Source organism: Embiotoca jacksoni, unplaced genomic scaffold (genome assembly GCF_022577435.1).
Source record: "Embiotoca jacksoni isolate LCO1_2020_lvr unplaced genomic scaffold, fEmbJac1.0.p SCAF_4, whole genome shotgun sequence".
Lineage (NCBI taxonomy): Eukaryota > Metazoa > Chordata > Actinopteri > Embiotocidae > Embiotoca > Embiotoca jacksoni.
This window is the reverse complement of record NW_027185392.1, coordinates 8,908,427-8,927,857: the sequence shown is the minus strand read 5'-3', so window position 1 is coordinate 8,927,857 and position 19,431 is coordinate 8,908,427. Positions and strand designations below refer to the sequence as shown.

Below are 19,431 nucleotides of genomic sequence, written 5' to 3'. Positions count from 1 at the left end.
CATTTGTTCATACAAAAATAAAACTGTTCAATCCTCACTTCTTTGGATCGGCTCTTCGTGTGCTATAATATAAAGATGTGTGTGCTCTCGGCGGTGCAAAGTAGCTCGGTATGGTTATTCATGTGCTGTACTTAAGCACATGAATGAATGTATTTTGATTCTATGATACTTTTTACTGTGCTACATTTACACAACAGTAGGAATTGCTTAATTTGCAATTAACGTCCAGTTAAGATTTTACATGGAATGAGACGTAAACTTGTGGAACATATCACAACACCTCTTACAAAGGGAGGTCTCTCGTCATGTTTCAGATGAGCTGTCAGCAGTTTTGTCAAAGAGAGATTGAACTTCTCTGATGGTTTTAGTTCAATCGCTTTTAAAGACCAAAAAAGGCAAAAGGATCTTATATTTACCGAAAAGCAAAAAACAACAACACCACCCCATCACAGTTGTTTTCCTTCGTTAACCCGTCAAGTTGCAGTTTACATCCTCATCTGTCCTGACTGATAAGATGTGTTCACATGCTTAGGCAATAAAACTGACTGTGAATATTATAATGTCACCATGTTATCCTGTAAGACATTTGTAAGAAAGTTTTGTTGCAATTAGTGTATGCATTTTGAAGTTATGGCCACAAATGTGGTTTTGAGGTCACTTTGACCTTGACCTTTGACCTCTAACCACCAAATTCCTATTAGTTCATCCTGCAGTCCAAGTTAGTGTTTGTGGCAAGTTTGGAGGAAAATCCCGTCAAGGCGTTCTTGACATCTCGCGTTCAGACGGATTTTTGTTTTGCCTCCTGCTGTTGCGTGCGCAGAGGCATAAAAATCAGCCTCTCTCAATTATCATCCCACACAAGTGTTGTCTTGTGATCCGTTGAAGGGGCCTGAACCGTAGGTTGGGAACCACCTATACTTATGTTTGTAACAGTAAACTTGCCACAACTCAACCAGCTGCAGGAGTAAATTGCTGCTCACACAGACGCATCAGTATTAATCTACACAGTGTTAATAGATGTTAATAATCAGGGGCCAAATACATGCTCTCTATTCTTGAAGTACATTATGCTGATAATGCTTTTGTGTTCTCGATTTTAAAGGCAGGACTAACTTGCAATAACTTGCTATTTCTACACACTTTTACTTCTGAGTACTACTTTTCCTACTGATGTGCTGTGGGGTCAGACAGGCATTCAGACATCACAGAACCTCATGAACCAAATTAAATGAGACACCAGAGTGGGAGTGAAACAGTGAACTCTCAGTGTCCAGGAATGGAGAGAATGGCACTTGTGTGCCCACCACTTCCTACTGCTCTGCTCGGCGTCTCGCACTCTTTGTCTTATTTACTCACCCAGTGTGGCAGCAGCAGAGACAGCACATCAAACATCAGGTAGGTAGTTGCTTTTTTTTTTTCTGCAGCCGTAGCTTTAAACTTGTCTTTTTATTGTATGAAGCTATTATGTAGTGGAATTCACAGCCAGACTGCAGTGTTTGAAAAGTAATTTGGTGCATTTATCTCAAGTGCTGCGCTTTTACATTTGTGCCAACTTTACATTTGCCCCTTGAGTATTTTCATTTCATAGCTCTTGCTCTACTACATGTTTTTAAGGCTTTAAGTGTTTACTTTGAATAAAAACATTTATTTCTGAAAACATTTATAAAACATGATGATTTTTTTTTTTATTTTTTTTTTGCAAATGAAACTACCTAAAGGTTTTTTTTTTTTAAAGTAAATAACGTGCACCAACTCAACCAGCTACCGAAGTAAAATGTTAACTTGGGACCTTTTTCTGCATATTATTTACTTTTGATAAGTACAGTTTGCAGATATGAACTAAAGTATGATTGTGAGTGCAGATCTGTCAGTTGACTTTGAGTATTTTTCACTATGTTAGTGCCACTTTTTCTTAAGTAAGGGATCTGAATACTTCTTCCACCAGCGATTGTGACACTGATAAGATGTGAAAAATGTTTACTCAGATAATGTTTTGCATTCATATCTGATTTTCTTACATGCCAGTTTAATTTTCTTTTCATCTCCTTCTTCAAAATTTGTGTAAAACAGAATGAGTGTTTTTGACGGCCTGGCAGCTTTGATCCCTCAAGTCTCTGCCTCCTGCAGACAAACAAAGGAGCATCCAAAAGTCTGTTTGTCACCTCCTACCTCCCTCTCCTCTCCTGTCATCAAGAAGAAAGCCATTCAAATCCCATCATTTAATGAGAAGGGGCTGGTCCTTGAAAGACACAACACAAAACTGTCTGCAGCTGACAGGTAAATTGATGTGTAGCTTGTTTTCTAGCTCAGTTTCATGTAATCTAGTAATCATTGTACTAAATCGATTTTACAGTTCACATTTTGTTTTCCCAGATCATTTGATTCAGTTTGTGCCTCCAACACATCCAGTCGGCCCTCGTGGAGTAAATCATGTCAGCCTTCACAGAGAAACCATGGAGAACGAGCTTCAACCCTTCCGAGGACCAAACCCAAAACATACGGCTTTCAATCTCTCCCTGCAAACCCCGGCAGCTTCTCTTTTCCTGCTCCGAAGCCAAATGCCTCTCCTACTCTCCCCCCTCTCAAACCAAAGCCAAGTGATTGTCTTCATCTCCCCGCCTCACAGCTGAGTGATCCCTCTCCATTACTGCGCTATCCAGAGCCTAAGCCAAGTGTATCTCCAACTCTGACTGTCCCAACTCCCAGACTGAGCCCATCTCCGACGTCCCTGTGCCAGGGGATGAGCTCGGATGATGAAGGAGGGAAGCAACCTTCTCCCGTTGCCAAAGAAAGACGTGCGAGATCAATTCCGATCTCTAACACGAAAGTTGAGCCTTCAATTGAGGCAAAGCATGAAATTCTTGACCAGGAAGCTTTACTGGACTTCACCCGTCCTGAGTTAAAAAGATTTCGTCCCCTGACAAGCAGAGATCTTCGGCATCAGACGTATTCTGAATCCTGCAGATCGCCAGCCGTGTCACATGATCACTACGGATCACAAAGAAAACTTGGAATGAGTAGAAATGAAAATATTACAAAAGAAAAACCAAAGAATCCGCCTGGGAATATAGACATTGCTGAAATCCCTAAACCAAATATCAAACAGCAGCAGGAATTTAAACAGCATGGAGTGACAGGTGCACAAACATGTGTTTCAGAGTGTGGAGGGATTAAGTCTGCTCACATTGTTCACAGAGAGGTGTTTGATGGACTGGCGGCTCAGTCGAGCCTTAACCCTCAAAGAAAATATTCAGACTATCCTCAGCGGAGCAATTACATTCAAACTTTGAATTTGATCTCCAGCCAGTCACCTTATGAACAGATGTGCTCTGAGAAAAGAGCAGCTTCACCGGTGACCCCCAACATGTCATTTTCCACAGAGCGTCCTTTACGTCAGTCGGCCGTCTCCCCAAACATCGAGATGAGGAGAAGACAATTTGACTCGCACAGTGAAACAAGAGCGGAAAAAACATTTCTGTCTCATCCCAGGAGACCACAGGAAGAAAACGACATGCAGACATTTGTAGGAAACTCATCTCAAATCTTTCAGCAAACTTGCGCGTCTCAACACATCAAGTGCCCTCAGAGGTACAGATTATCGTCAAAGGTCCAGAGTCAAACCTCCCAGATGGATGGAAAGAGTGCAGTAAATCAGGCGGACTGCGCATCAAAGGATTACAGCTGCCAGTCAAGATACATTGATCAGAAAACGGAGGCTGCCCAGTATGCACACAGATTACACCGAGTTAAGACATGTCAGGTGGCACCTCAAACCCAGGAGACTTCCCGTCTCGCTCCGGTCGAGTGTACCACTTCACATCGTGGACCCCTTTCAAATCCTGACCTTCGATCACACAAACATCGCTCAGATCAGGAACAGTCTCCCGGTCAAAATAAAAGCCACAGAGAGGTGAATGTCAGTAACACAGGACTGGATATTTCAGCACCACCTGACCACTGTGGGGTGCCAACTAAACTGCTAGAATATCCCTCAGAGAAATGTGTTGCAAGCTGGCCTCCGTCTGTGGCGCACTGCCCATTCAACACAAACAGGTCTGTCATCAGCTCAAAGGGGGTCTTTGACCTGCTGTCCCAGCCACAGCGCGGACTATACCAGGGACCACGGGGGATGACAACAACAACAACAACAACAGCTTTCCTTCCACCAAACCGACTGAATTACCCTGTTGCAGACAGAGCATTTGTCACTGAGGAATCAGAGGACCCCTATTACGTCACCATGTACTACCCCGGCTCAGTGTATGTGGGTGAGTACAATGATAAACAAACCACTTGCAAGACTTTACAGAAGAAAGTCAGCAAACTCATCAAAGAATAGATGAAAGGGACTCTTTTTTTTTTTTTTTACGATAGGAGTTAAATCGTTTTCTATCTACGGGGGCGGGAACTCAGACGAGGGGGTGGTCCAAGACGATAGCAGAGGGTTTGAAGACACCCGCTCCTTATCAGTAGAGAAACAGACGTGCTGAAGCGAGTCGTGACAGCGTTGGTTAGCAGACTCTGTCAGAGTGAATAGTCCACGCCGGAGGCAAACAAACTCAACGAAAACATGCAGAAAGGAAAGCAGGGGAGGGACGAAGGGTGAGCAACTCGATTAAGTGCGAGTACCTCGCCACAGGTGGAGTCCTCTTCCTGTAACGGCTTAGAGAATAATGCTGATACAAAATCACTCCAACACTTTCAAGTACTGTGTAATTACTGTTGATTAAAAGTATTTAGCAGCTTCTTCTGGAGCTTTCTTTTGAATCACACAGTTGTTATCAGAGTTTGTTCAGTTGTTGTGTGTTTTGATATGCAGGCCCAGTTGTCAGTTTAGACAAAAAAAAAAAAAAAAAAGTCTACAATCGAAAACAGACTAAAAGATTAGAAAAAAATAAACGCCAATGTTTTTGTGTTGCACAAACATTGGCGTCATTTGTTTTTTCTATTTAACAAGTCTTTAATTTTTAGGACTCTTGCAAGGTCCTGACCCCCAAACACCCCATTGAACTAATGCTCAATCGTAGCTCATTGAATATAAAGTGCTGTAGGTGTTACAACAGTGTTTTTCCTGCTGTGACGTGTCAAAGGGTCATCTGTCTTTACCGTACTTCCTTCTCCACTGCATTTATTTGACAAACATAGTAACTTGTTACTTTGCAGATGTTCAAAACTTGAGGAACGAATTATCTGTTTAAAGTTTTTTTTTTGTTGTTTTTTTTAAACTCGCTCCACCTCAGCAAGCTACGTATACAAATTCTGCTTTCACGCTAATAAATTAATAATAAGATCTTAATAATAGTTTAATACTAACAGAGGCCATTCAACCTGTTGTTGTTGATGGTTCATGTATATTTTACATACAGATTAAGATTTTACATACACAATGCTCAGTAAGAAGGCCTTATAACTATAATGTGTTACTGTATAGAAAGTAGTTATTTCCACTTTGCCAAGAAATTCTTCATACAAGGTGAAGCATTAATAGTATTTCAATAAACCTATGACAATGCCAGTGGTCATTCTTGCTCTACAACAAGTATTATTTTTTTTTAAATTACATACGGCTGGACCTCCACAAAAGAAAATCATGTTTTTACACTGAAGTATTGCATGTTTTTCCAAAGTGTTCTGACCATCTTAATGTCGAATTGGATTTATTCTTACCTAATTATTATACCGTCCAAACTGTCCTCTATAAATAGCCTGTACCACTGACAGAAGACACTGTACCAAAAAAAAAAAAAAAAAAAAAAATCCCTTTGAGGTGAGGTTCTGCTGCGCATGTGCACTGCATCTCCCCACTCCCTCTCCTCTTGTCGCCTTGGCAACGGAAAAAGGGGGGCTCCGGGCCAGAGGGAAGGAGAGGAGAGGTACCCGGGCTTCATCACATGACCGCTCCTGGGTTTTTTCTTTACCACTATTACCTTCGTTATCGGACACACGCTTATTTGTTTCCTTCGGATCCGGGGCGACAGCAGACGAGCGAGAACAGGCTTTCTTCTCCTCGAGCGCGTTTCTGCAGGTCAGTTGAACGGCGAGACGCCGCCGAGCCGACCGTTAGCGGGCTGTTAGCAGCGAGCTAACGCAGCTGCCGTTAACGTTGTTACCCAGCGTGACTGGAGACAATGGAGTCGACACCGGGCTGGGATGGAGACCACCGCGTGTGTTGTGGACAAAACGTGCGACAGCCGCGGGTTTTTCTTTTTTTTTGTTTATTTTGTTGTTGTTGTTGTTGTTGTTGTTGCGTCGGATGCCAATTAAAATGGTCTGCCTCCAAATATTAAAGTGCTTGAGGGATTATTTAAACGTTAACAAAAACAGACTGCAGCTTTGCATGTCAACAGAGCATCATCAGGTCCTGCACGGCTCAACCGTCCCGTGTGATTTTCCTGTCGTTTTAGCTGAAAATATAATAATATTTGAAATAATAATGGTGAGCTGTGGATGCACTATATATATATATATATATATATGTGTGTGTGTGTGTGTGTGTGTGCTGCAAGGAGCAAGAGGGCAGCCGGTGGGCGGAGCGGAGCTGCACGACCACTGAGCGTTGTGAATCAAAGTGACAGCCACTGCCTCGCTGACCTGTACGATCCACATCTACGGTTGCGGCCGAGCTGACTTCAAGCGCGGCGGCAGGCCGCTCCACGCGTACGACCACGCAGGGCTGAGGTTGTCTCGGCTCAGCCTCGTGCCCCGTTATTTTCACCATCCGCCTGCGCCGTTTGCCTCATTTACGGGCTCCGTTCACGCCACGTATTCTCTCTCACTTCATCTCCGGCGGTGTCAAAGACGTGCCGAGAGTTTTTTTTTTTGGGGGGGGGTTTCTGACCGAGTTTTAGAGATTCAGCTCCCGTGTCTGAGATTCTTCTTCCACCTCGATAATGAAGATGGTTTCGGCTGCGGTTCTCTACAAATGAAGATTTGTTTCACTATTGATGTCTCTCTCTCTCTCTCTCTCTCTCTCTGGTCTGTGAAATGTCAGATCATGTAAAAAAAAAAAAAAAAATGCCTGCCACAAGTTTCTAATGTCTTGGGATGTCAGTGATGTCTTTAACTGCCATGTTGTATTCAACTGATGCCCCACAACTCAAATTAATTGTTTATCATTAAGTGACGAAACCAGTTTTGAGAGGCTGAAACTCAATATTTGACACGCATGGAAACTAAATTTGTATAATTGACCAATTATCAGAGTTGTTACCTGTTAATTATCTTTCAGTCGCTAATTAATTAAATTTACGGCACACGGACTTATAGCATTAAAAATGTACAGTCATGAATGTATCAATGGGACTTTTAATAGCCTGACCTATACTGGATTTAAGCATGAAATGATGCTCATCATAATAGTTGAAAGTTCATAAAATGTGATGATGCTCATCATTTTTTTCATAAAAAAAAATGTTAAACAATCACCTGATTGTAGTTATTATGAGTTATTTGCATATTCACCCATCATTTACATTCAGGTGCTTAACTTTTAATATTCGACGGACAACATTTCTATGAGCATCTATTGACATAAACGTCATAGATTTAAATCCAATAACACTTTTATGCAGGTGTCAGTGATTGCTGTGGCTTTTAATTAGCTTTGTGGATTTCCACCAGTGGAACACAATTTAATGTCACAGATGAGGAAACTGTATATGACGTGGAACCGTTAATATCTTATTCACTTCATAAGGCTGGTGCATCTCCAGTTATATTAAATTCAGGAATCTTTTTTTTTTTTTTTTTGTAGATATTTCCCCCTGTAACTCTGAGGATAGAAACAAATATCTCAATACCGAAGCAAATAAAACCTAAACTATAATGTGTGGTGAGATGTGCATGAGAGTTTTTAGACATTTGAGTGAACCAACCCTTTACTTCCTGCAACAACTCATTTCCTCCTCGTCGAGCAGGGAGAGTCAGGAGAGCATCAGCTGCTCCACTGGCCTACTTCCATGTCATTCTGTCAATGTGATTTATTTTCATCTTTCTCCTCCTCTGTAGACATGTCAGACGTAGTTCCTCCAGAGGTTAGACCCAAGCCAGCCGTCCCTGCCAAGCCCCCAAATGTGGCGGTTCCTTCCCCGCCTAGCCCCGTCCCGCCCCAGGGCCTGGGTTTGGCGGCGGGCATCTCTCCTCACCCTCCAAGTGCCATTCCAGTTCCCATCGGAAGTCACGGTCCAGTCAGCACCGTCGGTCACGGTGTCGGCCACGCTGTGAGTCACGCCTCGGCACACAACGGAAGTCACAGTCTCGGAAACACCCACAGCTGCAGTGGGGGATCCGCTCTGCTGGGGTACATTGGTATTGACACCATTATTGAGCAGATGAGGAAGAAGACGATGAAGACAGGCTTTGACTTCAATATCATGGTAGTAGGTAAGTCACAGTGGACTCTGGCCTTCTTTTGTACCTGGACTTTTCCTGTGTCTCTCTCTTCTCTGATCTTCGCCACCTCTCTTTTCCCCTTTCCCTCTCATCTCAGGTAACAGTGGTCTCGGAAAATCAACTCTGGTGAACACCTTATTCAAGTCCCAGGTGAGCAGGAGGAGCCCATCCTGGGCCCATGATGGCAAGATCCCTAAAACTGTGGAGATCAAGTCGGTGTCTCATGGTGAGTACAGGGACGGGACAGAGGTCCCGTTCGTTCTATTAGCATTTAATTTGACAGAGAAAACTACCGACCTGTGACTGCGTTCTTAAAAAGCCTACTTACAGCCCATCACTGCTGCTAACAGAGCTCATCATTTATCTCCAGCTCAGCTACAAATGCATCGATCGATTTTTGCCTTTCCTAAATGCACTTCATCATTTCTTTACTTGGACTGTCCATTTGCTGTCATAGCTCGTTACTGAAAATGAATTTGCTTCAGTGACTTATTGCTCTGTAATAATTGTTCCACATATCATAAAGTATCACAATCAAAAAGTTTTGAAATGAAGCCATAACCTTCATTTGTCAATATTCCAAGTTGCATGCCTCATCTACATTTCCACCTGAGTATCATGTTTTTATCAGCAGTGGTACTGTACGTATGCAATTGCGATTTCGCCATGGACTTGAGCTGTCCAACTCAGGAAATTGGTAACAGACACCTTTGAAATGCTTAAAAAAAAAACTAAAGCAATGACGTTTTTAAAAGGGGCAGAACATTACTGTCCAAAACTGAAAAAGCCAGGTGGGTTTCTTTGACATTTACAGCGTTGTGAATTCGTCCTCCAGTGTCAGATCGTCAACACCGAGATCTACTGTGACGTTCCGAGATGTCTCAGGGAAAACATTTAGTGCAAATGACCTAAAGTGTTGCGCGATGGCACTTCGGTTCTCCAACATGACAACGTGCCTGCTCATGAGGACATTGAAAACCCAAGAATCTCACCTTCAACAACACGATCATTGATCCCTAACACCCCTACTCAACCAGATTGGGCTTCCTGCGATGTTTTTGTTCTCCCAAAAAAATTGGACACAAACTTTTGTTGTGCGCTCTCTGCTCATGTTTTGAGTCCGTGATGTCATCGCCAATGCTCATGTACCAGCGCTCACGGAATGGTGCGTAACTGAGGTGCTGATGTTGACCGAGCGACCTAAAAGCTTTCGTCCCGGCCTCTTGGCAAAATATCTTAAAATGAATAAACGTACGAGATGAAAATCTGGCGACAGATCAACGACAAATGACGGATCTCTGTTCACAGATCAGGAAATTCTGCTGTTCTGATGCAAAGTTCACTTTGTACAAAGCAGGATTTGTTAAACGGACAGGCGTCCAATTTGAAAAGGGCAAAGCAGAGAGGGAAAAGATATTAAAAGCACCTCATTTTTGTCTCATCTCCTGACTGACATCTCCGACTACTTCATGACAAATAGTATTTACTCATCATCAGGCGGTACAGACTGTTCTTGGATCCACGGATTCCCAATGCATCACTGACAGCGTTCTTTTTTCTGTACATTTATTAATACTTGGAGTGATAACTTGAACTGCGGGGCTTTTCCCACTGGACAAAGGATGTTTTTTTGTTTTTTTTTGTCAAAACAATAGGACATCTCAAAGTGAGACACAAGCTTGACAAAAGTACCGCATTCTCCTAACTTACTAACATCAGGGTACAGCTTCACAAAAAGACGAGAGACCGGTCTGAAGATTGAGGCTTTCTTAGTTTGTCTAGGCTAACACAAGTTAAACAATAAACATGACCTAATTTTAAGCCTAAAATGTTTTTGCCACCGAAATGGCAGACAACCCCAGAACTTGTGTTTCCATGGTAACGGTCATCGGCCCAGTTTGACAACTGACTAAATGCGGTGAACATAGCTCAATTAGTGGTTTGCTAACAGGGTTGTAGGATGAAGAATCCCAGAGGATTTATTGGAAAATTGTGACGTGCAACTGTAAAATCGTTCTGCTCGGTTAAACAAGGTGAAGCAGCAACAGCCTGCCATCATCTTTGTTTCGTCTTTATGTATCTACATTACAGAGCAAATTAGTCCAACCGGAGGCCGTGATGAATAGTGTTTGAAAATGAATGACTCTGGTGCCCCTCCCCCAATATTAGTATCGAATCAGTCACTGTGGTTGACAGCTACTTGTGCCGTTTATAAAACTGTCTGGAGCCTGTTCAGCACGCAAGCATGCAGGACTGAGCTCCTTATGGCATCTGGGACTGACAAAGCAGCCGGACTGGCATTTACTCAGGAATGTTATCAAGCCCTCGTCCTGAGCTCAGTGTTTGGCTGCTGCAGTTTACGTGATCATGCACACAACGCCTGCGGTTGACAGTGACCTGACATTATTATGCTCTTGACGGTCAGCGATGCTGCCCGGAGACACAGCAGAAAGTGTGCCATCACATGCAAATGTTACATAACTCTGTCAGACCATGTACAGGCTACATGCTGTGTTTCTACAGCGGGAGCTATTCATACGATTTGCTCCAAACACTAACATTTGTTCACTGTGTTGATTTTTGGATATCAAATATATTGTTAAGAGGGGAAAAAAAAAATAGGTACATCCAATATTTGGACAAGCAAACACTTGATCCTCTTTGGAACTGTGCCAACAGAAAAAATGTGATCTACTTAAACACAACCACAAGGAGAATTAGCTTTTTCAATCATTTATTCATCATGAATATCAATAGATGTAATCTTTCTCTGTGGAAAAAGTAAGTACACCCTTTGGCCTCAGATGTATCGCCACCAACTGTCTCTGGCATCGTCTTGGTGAAATGTGTGTGACCGCTCTTCCAAGCAAAATTTGTTCAGTTGCGAGACGTTACAGGGTTTTCTTGCATGTTCTGCTCATTTCAAATCCTCCTACAACATTTCAATGGGATTCACATTTTTTTGTACTGACTAGTCCATCCCCTAACTCTCTACTTCTTCTCGCCGGTGCCACTCCTTGCTGATTTTGTTTGTGTACTGAGGATCATTGTTTTTTTTTTTGAAAGGTCCACTTCAGCCTTAACTTTTAAACTTTCTTTGATAAGATGTAAAATTCAAAGTTAAATCGAGGCCCGCAAGCTCCCCAGACCTTGAGGCAGCATAGCATCCCCAAACTACAACATTTCCACCACCATGCTTCACAGTTGTTCTGAGGTTTTTCTGAAAAGCTGTCTTTGGTCTGCTCCAAACACGTCTACTATTACTGTGGCTAAACAAATCTAGCTTTGATTTGTCCACATGAACAAAGGCAAGAGCCTACTCTTTGCCCAGCAACAATCTCTGTCTAGTTGTAGATACAAACTCTGACGCCGAGAGTTGAAAGAGTTATCTGCGGACACGGTTTCAAAGAGGATCACGTGTTTGCTCGTTTAAATATGTCAAAAAAGACAACGAGTACTTTTTCACCAATATCTATCGTGTTTCTGCATACAAAGCATCTACGATTTATCTTGTTCATTTCTTTGTGTCTGTTTTTTTTTTTTATAGTAATTGAAGAGGGTGGTGTGAAGATGAAGCTGACCGTTGTTGACACTCCAGGCTTTGGAGACCAAATCAATAACGACAACTGGTGAGTTTTCCAGCTCTAATGTCATTTAAGCCTCATGAATGTCATAATTACAGTCTTGTTTTACCATTAATGGATTTTCACTCGTCACCCTTACAAAACTGTATTTCTGGTTTAGCAACACTGCCATGCATTATTTCCCTGAAAGTATATTGAAAATGGTCCTACTCACGTAAACCTTTGTTTTTATTTTCTCGATCCAGTGATCTTTTGTTCAAACTGACCTGTTCTGTTGTATCTACAGCTGGGAGCCCATATCCAAGCATATCAATGAGCAGTTTGAGAAGTTTTTAAAGGAGGAGGTCAACATCACCAGAAAGAAGCGCATCCCTGACACCAGGGTTCACTGCTGTCTCTATTTCATCTCCCCAACTGGACACTCGTGAGTTACGCTTTGACAGAACTGCAGATTCGTGAAGTAATCACTCAACCCGTCTTTAAGTGTCTCATTTTAACAGGGATCTGTTTTAAGTAATCTGCCGGCACGAGCACTCGTGCTGGAAGAAAACTGCACACATACGCACATGCAGCACACAATGTTCATGTCCTTTTATCCAGAAACATTTCATTTCACATTAACAAAGCCCCGGATCACGTGTTCTGCTTTGTATTGCAGCCAACACACACCTCACGCCCCTCTGAACTCGTCCCAATTAGCTCCCACTGACAACTGTGAAATTGCTCTTTAATGATTAAACGAATACGGTCTTTTGTGTATTACTGCCAATGAATCTCATCCTTCTTCTCGGTGTAATTGACACCGACAGGATGTGTGAGCAGGCAAACAGGAACTGAGACACAACCTTTGTCCAACGATAAGCCCACTCTTCAAAAACACTCACACTGTAAATCTTTTGTAATTGCTGCAACACCAAGGAGAAAAGAGGCACATGAAATACGACAAATAAAATCCTTGTGCCTTCTTCCAGTATTTATCGCTCCATTCGCAGCTGCTAAATCTTCCTCCTGACTCGTTTTTTTTTTTTTTTTTCTCTCTCCATCGGTTCCAGTCTTCGACAGCTGGACTTGGAGTTCATGAAGAACTTGAGTCACTCGGTCAACATTATTCCTATCATTGCCAAAGCAGACACAATGACCATTGAGGAGAGACATGAGTTCAAACAGCGGGTGAGTGTCACCAATGATCTGACTTCAAAATGTCACGCTCAATATATATATATATATATATATATATATATATATCTTTAGTCGGTCTTCAAAGCTGCACCAGTCAATATTTTTATATTAACAATGGATCAAGGACGTTTCAGGTCTATTCAGCTCAGTTTACTGGATTCACGTAAAAAATGTTTTGTTAACCATGTGAATCTACTGTCTGTATTCACAATAAAATACTGGCCAATATCGGCCGATATTGGTTTGACCGTGTAGTTAAAGGGATAGCACATTTTTTTTTTCCAATGAAGGTACTTCTCCATAGTCAGAGTACCTGCAGTAGATCGGGTCGGCACGTCCCCAGTTTGGAGAAGCAGGCGGCTGCGCAGGCACAGAAGCTAAGCTGGTTCCACACGTGGATGGGGTCGGCAGCAAAACATATTTCAGCCCCTTAAAAGAAAAATCAATGTCAGTTTAAGTGTTAGCTATATTTTGATTATTTTCACCACCTTATCTTGCCGTCAGCCCTTTTCGATGTGGAGCTGAAGCTGGTATATCGTTCTCTTGGAGGCCATCAGATTACTTGTCAAAAGCAGTTGCAGGTCTCCCGCCGCCTTGATTGGTGCGTTTGTTTACTGTGAACCCGCTCACGGGCGGCTGCTGCTCTGACGGCAGTGTTGAAGAAAATCCCTTAAAGTCCTTTTCCGAAGGTCGCTGTAGTTGGCGTTTTAATTGATGTGAACTTTATACCGGTATAAAGGTGAGCTTTCACCTATACAGAGTGTGAGTCTGAGAAGGTGATGCCGAACCCTGAGCGTTGAAAGAGTGAGGCACTTACATGACAATGGGCACGAGGGTGGGGGAGACGGTACGTAAATGCTAACCAAAAGGCCGATGACATCAGAGGGTCGAAGAGACGGGAACATACCGTAGGTGGGGCGTGGTTTCCCCACTGACGTTACTGAGGTCAGCGGGTTGCCCACTAATCTTAAATTTGGCGGTTCAATCCCTGGATCCTTCTGTCCAAATACCAAGTGGTATGACACTGAACCCCAAGTTGCTCCCCATAGAAGGTGAGCAACACCTGCATGGCAGCTCTGCCGCTGGTGTGTGAGCCGGAATCGCTGTAAAGCGCTCGGAGACTGCAAACATGAAAAGGTTCTATACAGGATCAAGTATTTGGTAGACGAGCAGCTCCCATGTTCTGTTTGGGAAAATACTGCTTTGGTTAAAGGGGTCTGGTGAGAGCATATATTGATATAACTCTGGAAGGGCTGTCTGACAGGAAGGTAAAGCGGTGAAAGTATTCTAAATATACCGTACACTTAAATGAATATTGATTCTTATTTTTTGTTTTTAGTCTAGAAAGGTTTTGTTGGCGACAGCAGAACATTCTTTATCTTCAGCGCTGGTACATCCACCCAAAAAAACCTCTCTCGCATCACTGTTGGTGTCTGTATTCAAATTCTAGTGTCATGTAGGTTATAGACTCCACAACCTTTCTACAGTGTTGCATACATGGTGGTTTCAAGGTGCTCTGGTTTGTTGTGCAGGTAAGGAAGGAGCTGGATATGAGCGGGATTGAGTTTTACCCGCAGAAAGAGTTTGACGAGGACATGGAGGACAAGAGCGACAATGACAAGATCAGAGTAAGTGGTTCTGTTCTTCCTTTCACGGGACATTTGTCCATCGATTTCCCTCCGCTGCAGGAAAATGTGTCTCTCCCACCCTCCTCTCCGCCCAGAGTGACCGAGTCTTCTCTCTGGCGTACACGCGCCGTCTCGTCTCAGCAGAATGTCAGGGCGCCGGGGCGTGTTGTGTATCCGTTTCATCTCGTGAACCTCTCTTTTCGGCACACTGAACCGTGTTGAAATGCCTCTGTCCGTAGGAGATGATGCCCTTTGCTGTGGTGGGGAGTGACAAAGAATATCAAGTGAATGGCAAACGAGTGCTGGGGAGGGAGACAGCATGGGGAATTGTAGAAGGTGAGTGAAAAGTTCTTTATTTAAATTGCTTTCTGTGCGTTTCCCACGGAGACGATGTCGACGGTCATTGATTTTTCTTTTTTTCTTTTCTTTTTTTTTCTTGCAGTTGAAAATCCAAACCATTGTGAGTTTGCTCAACTGAGAGATTTCCTGATCAGGTAAAACAGTCTTTTAAATATATATTCAAATCCCAAACGCAATAAACTGGAATAAAGAAGCAATTGGAGGAAAATGAACTTTGCCGTATTATAAATTTTGTCAGCATCACAATATTTTTAACAACAGCATTAATCTGGTGATTAAATCAGTACTGCCTTGATTTATTAAGTAATCACTGTGTCTATGAAGTTTCTGGAAATAGGGAAACACCGTAATAAGAAAAACACCAAGGTAAAGTCTAAATAGACTTGTTTGGGCTCACCAACACAAGATAATAAGTTTACTGACACGGAAAGCGAACGAAGGTCAAGAAACTGAAACCAGCGCTGTTTAAAGAAATAACTCGTATTATAAAGCGATAACCATCATAGTTGCCGCTGATTATTTGAAAATCAGCTAATCGGTTCATTGACTCATGATTTCAACTCAACGGTGTATTCAACAAAAACACAACAATCGCTATACTCTTAATTCACGGACACGATCAACTTGATGCCTCCCGGGTTTGAAATGACATGTGCAAATCTAGTAACTTCTTGGTTTTCTACATGCCTGTCTCTCAGGTCTCACCTCCAGGATTTGAAGGAAGTCACCCATAACATTCACTATGAAACGTACCGTGCCAAGAGACTGAACGAGAATGGAGGACTGCACCCCATATCTTCCAACGAGTCCCAGGAAAGCAACCTGTAGTCATTCAGGTGGATCAGTAGTTCAGACAGAGTGAGTGAAAACAGTGCAATGAAGTTGATAGACGAGTCTACGTGATATTATAACCTTTGTCACCACAGCATTGCTGCATGCGTGGGAAAAGATTTTGATCTGTAAAAATCGGTGTCATTTCATCTCCAAACCCCACCCGCCATTTTCTTCACCTTCTTCCCCACGTCACCCCCCCACCACACATATTAAACCCCTCTGGTCTCATTTCGCAGTCAGTCCTTTTATGATTTAAAGGCAACATTTGATCTACCGCCAACAACCTGTCGTTTCTCATCGTGCAGGTAGAACAAGCTCAGAAAGTGCCACGTTGTTTTGTGTACGAGAGGCTAATTTAAAAGTTTGGATATCGTGTAGCAACGGACGTCTGCGTCTGGACAAACAAAGTGATCTGCCCTGAACATGAAAATCATAATTACTGTGTAGTAGTAATGCACGAGCCAGCTCTGCAGTTGACTCTTTTAACATCCTCAGCAGCAACTGTTCGTTTGAAGGAATAATCCCCGCGACTTTGCTGTCAGGACGGCTTAACAAACATTATAAACTGTGCCGTCTTCTTTAATAACCCAATGAATGGAAAATTTCTCCAAGACTTCCTTCCCCTGTTTAAGTTTTGATGTTCTTTTTTTTGAGTTAGTTTACGTGCGCAGCACCTGCATACTAAGATTGGAGGAAGCTGCTGCATCAGTCACACATGAAATGCAGTGAATATGAGCACCAGCGCGAGTGTGTGATTTAAAGAGTCCGCAGGGTGAATGACTGCATACTGCAGATTCCGTGTTTCCATGATTCACCGTAATGGCACAAACACAGGTCGGGGATGATGCAGCTCAGCATGCTTTGTTTGAAAACAGTGGATACAGATGAAAGTAGTGTTCACTTCAGATTACATTTGTGCTGGTGCTGCAGTCACACCTCACATTATTTTCTCGACTCAGGTGGATCCTATTACATGTTTTCCCATTTTAATAACCGCAGTGTTTAATTTAATCCATATTACAACAATACAAATCTTATTTTACGTACAATCCTCCTATACTGGAATGATGCAAACATGGTCATCACCAGAACCACAATTTTCTGTACAAACTTTGAAGGTTTTTTTGAATGCACATTTCTTCATCTCTCGGTGGCCGTTCATTAAAAGCATATTTTCTGACCCAAAACAACTTTGATCACTGTTGTAATCAGTGGATCTTTTCTGCGTATCAGGTGAAAATTGAACATATATTTTTTTTTTTGATGTCTTGTGCCATGCAAAGTGTTTGTAAATACAGCAGAACTCTTTTTTTTTTTGTGTCGCCAACTGAGACTTCCTCCTGTCCACCACTTGGTGGCAGCACTCTGCCACGCGAAACACTTGGACCAGCTTTGTGTCCCTCCAGCTGCTCAGATCTTTATAAAGATTTGTCTCTCAAATATGTCAAATTCAGTCTTATTTCCTGAAGAAGTTTACAGAGTTCGGGTCCTCCACTGCTGTCGGTGGGAACCAATATACCTTCCCAGATCAGGTTTACAAGAAACTTCCACAATGTTACGAGCCCAGTTGTATGCACTCAACGTCCGAGTGTTATCGTTCAAAATCAGTTTATTGATTGAGATGTAAAAATGTTTACCAAGTGTTTCTTCAGGAATTCAACATTTATACTGTTCTGCCATGAAGCCGTCTGCAGAGCACAAATATGCCAAAACTACCAAGTAATTAAATCTTTCAATACCTATTAATTGTTTTTCAGTCTCCTTTAAATTGTCATTTTTTTTAAACAGTCATACATGTTTGTATGGTTTTGATATGAAATGTGATGTCTGCAACAAAATTATAATAATTGTCTGTGATTTTAGTGCATCAAAGCTTTTTCAAGCAGAGATTTGAAAGTGTTACAGAACTGGTTCTACTGTGTTTGTGTGCGCATGCTGTATCCATATTGCCTGTCTGCTTTACAGTCAATCAGTTCATCCATCACTGCAACCTCACATCAACTTACATTTGCTATTTCTGAATGTGTGACGTGTACATTAAATTCATTTAACATGAGGTGAAGTGCTGCTGTCTTAACTCCTGAAATGAAACTGACGGCCCACCATCCCATTATCATTCAGCCCTTCAATCAGTACTATTGCACAATGTCAATTTATTCAATAATCACTCTTCACAAAGTTGCTGTGACGCATTGAGTTATAGTTTCCAGTGTTATATGGAGTTATTTAATGTCTTATTATTGTAACTTATTCTTTACTTAATAAAAGCACATGTCCATGTTTTTAGAATGATAAATTATTTCATGATTTATATTATCAATATTTACACAGAATGTTCAAATTGTTGTTTCTGCTATTGTTAGTAGTAGTCAACGTGATTGCTCTAGTACATGCTTGTGTGCTCATAAGTCTCAGTTTTAAGAGTTGCTTCACAGATTTTCAACACTGAAATAATGCATGCGAGTGTATTAAGGATAATGACACTATGAGTTTAATTAAGGAAAACTATACACATCTTTGTTTGCTCTCTGAGCTTGTGGCAGTGTTAATATATAAAAGCACAACTGTTCAAAAACGGGTTCATATTTGTTGTCAAAGACAAACAATAGAGGTCAGAGGGAGCATAAGTCAAGAAAATGACAAAGTGTGGTGCAGAAAGTCTTCATATCAATCAGAAACTGCTCGAGTGAACTTTGATTTGATTTGGCTACACGGCAAAAGAACAGCTTCCTTTTTGTTATTACGCTCCACTGAAACAAGCTTCTGCGATGACATGATGAGTTTTCACAGGAAATAAAGTGACTACATCCCGAACTCAGCACAGTGTTCAGTGAAGTTACGACAATGAAGCCCGAGCAAGGTGGTTCCGGTTTTAGGAAAGACCCTCCGGTGGCTTTTACATCTTTCTTCCATCTGTTTGTGCCACCAACAAGTTTCTCCGTGGTTCCATTACACTCTGGGTCCTGTACATTTGTCTGAAACAATGAGTCTTGACTCTGGGTAGATTATTAGACACTTTATTAACTGCTTTTTAGGAGTCATCGTGATCTTTACGACTAATATTCAGAGTGCACCTGATGCCGGATTGTGCCGTAGCGCTGGTGCCTCGCGTGTCGCTGAACCCTTCACAGTTTGTAGTGGCGGTGTTTTTTTTTTTTTCAGCGTCGGTCTTCCGTATGGTGCGCAAACGTTTTTTTTGGACCTCAGACCTCGACGCTGGTTCTCAGACATCAGACCAAGCAGTATACTGTATTGTATTTCATGTTTTCTCTCGATTCCACGTGAAATCAACGGCCCGGTTCATGGTTTTGGTTTGCTGCTCCTTTCAGCTCTCAGTAATTCTCCGCACAACTCGGCACATATTGCATTCAGCAGGAGCTGACAAACGAGATTTCAGTTAAACGTTCAGTTTGTTCCTCAGCAAGACGTGTCGGTAGATTAGGGCAGCGGCTTGC

General features: G+C 42.2%; 1 protein-coding gene across 1 annotated transcript; it reads left to right on the top strand.

Annotated features, from left to right (window-relative positions):
• Nucleotides 1–5,832: 5,832 nt before the first annotated feature.
• On the top strand, nucleotides 5,833–18,258 carry septin3 (septin 3). Its single transcript, XM_069166711.1, has 10 exons — nucleotides 5,833–6,025; nucleotides 8,008–8,382; nucleotides 8,489–8,617; nucleotides 11,939–12,020; nucleotides 12,262–12,399; nucleotides 13,028–13,145; nucleotides 14,687–14,782; nucleotides 15,022–15,118; nucleotides 15,225–15,276; nucleotides 15,841–18,258. Exons 2-10 carry the CDS (start codon nucleotides 8,010–8,012, stop codon nucleotides 15,968–15,970), a joined length of 1,215 nt encoding a protein of 404 aa, XP_069022812.1. The 5' UTR covers nucleotides 5,833–6,025; nucleotides 8,008–8,009; the 3' UTR covers nucleotides 15,971–18,258.
• The last annotated feature ends 1,173 nt before the right edge of the window (nucleotides 18,259–19,431 follow it).

What these genes read in the sequence shown, in the direction of transcription:
- septin3 (XM_069166711.1), top strand. Translation starts at nt 8,010, where the DNA reads ATGTCAGACGTAGTTCCTCCAGAGGTTAGACCCAAGCCAGCCGTCCCT. An exon ending in CAAATCAATAACGACAACTG is followed by an intron (nt 12,021 to 12,261) that starts GTGAGTTTTCCA and finishes TTGTATCTACAG; the next exon opens with CTGGGAGCCCATATCCAAGC. An exon ending in GACATGAGTTCAAACAGCGG is followed by an intron (nt 13,146 to 14,686) that starts GTGAGTGTCACC and finishes TTTGTTGTGCAG; the next exon opens with GTAAGGAAGGAGCTGGATAT.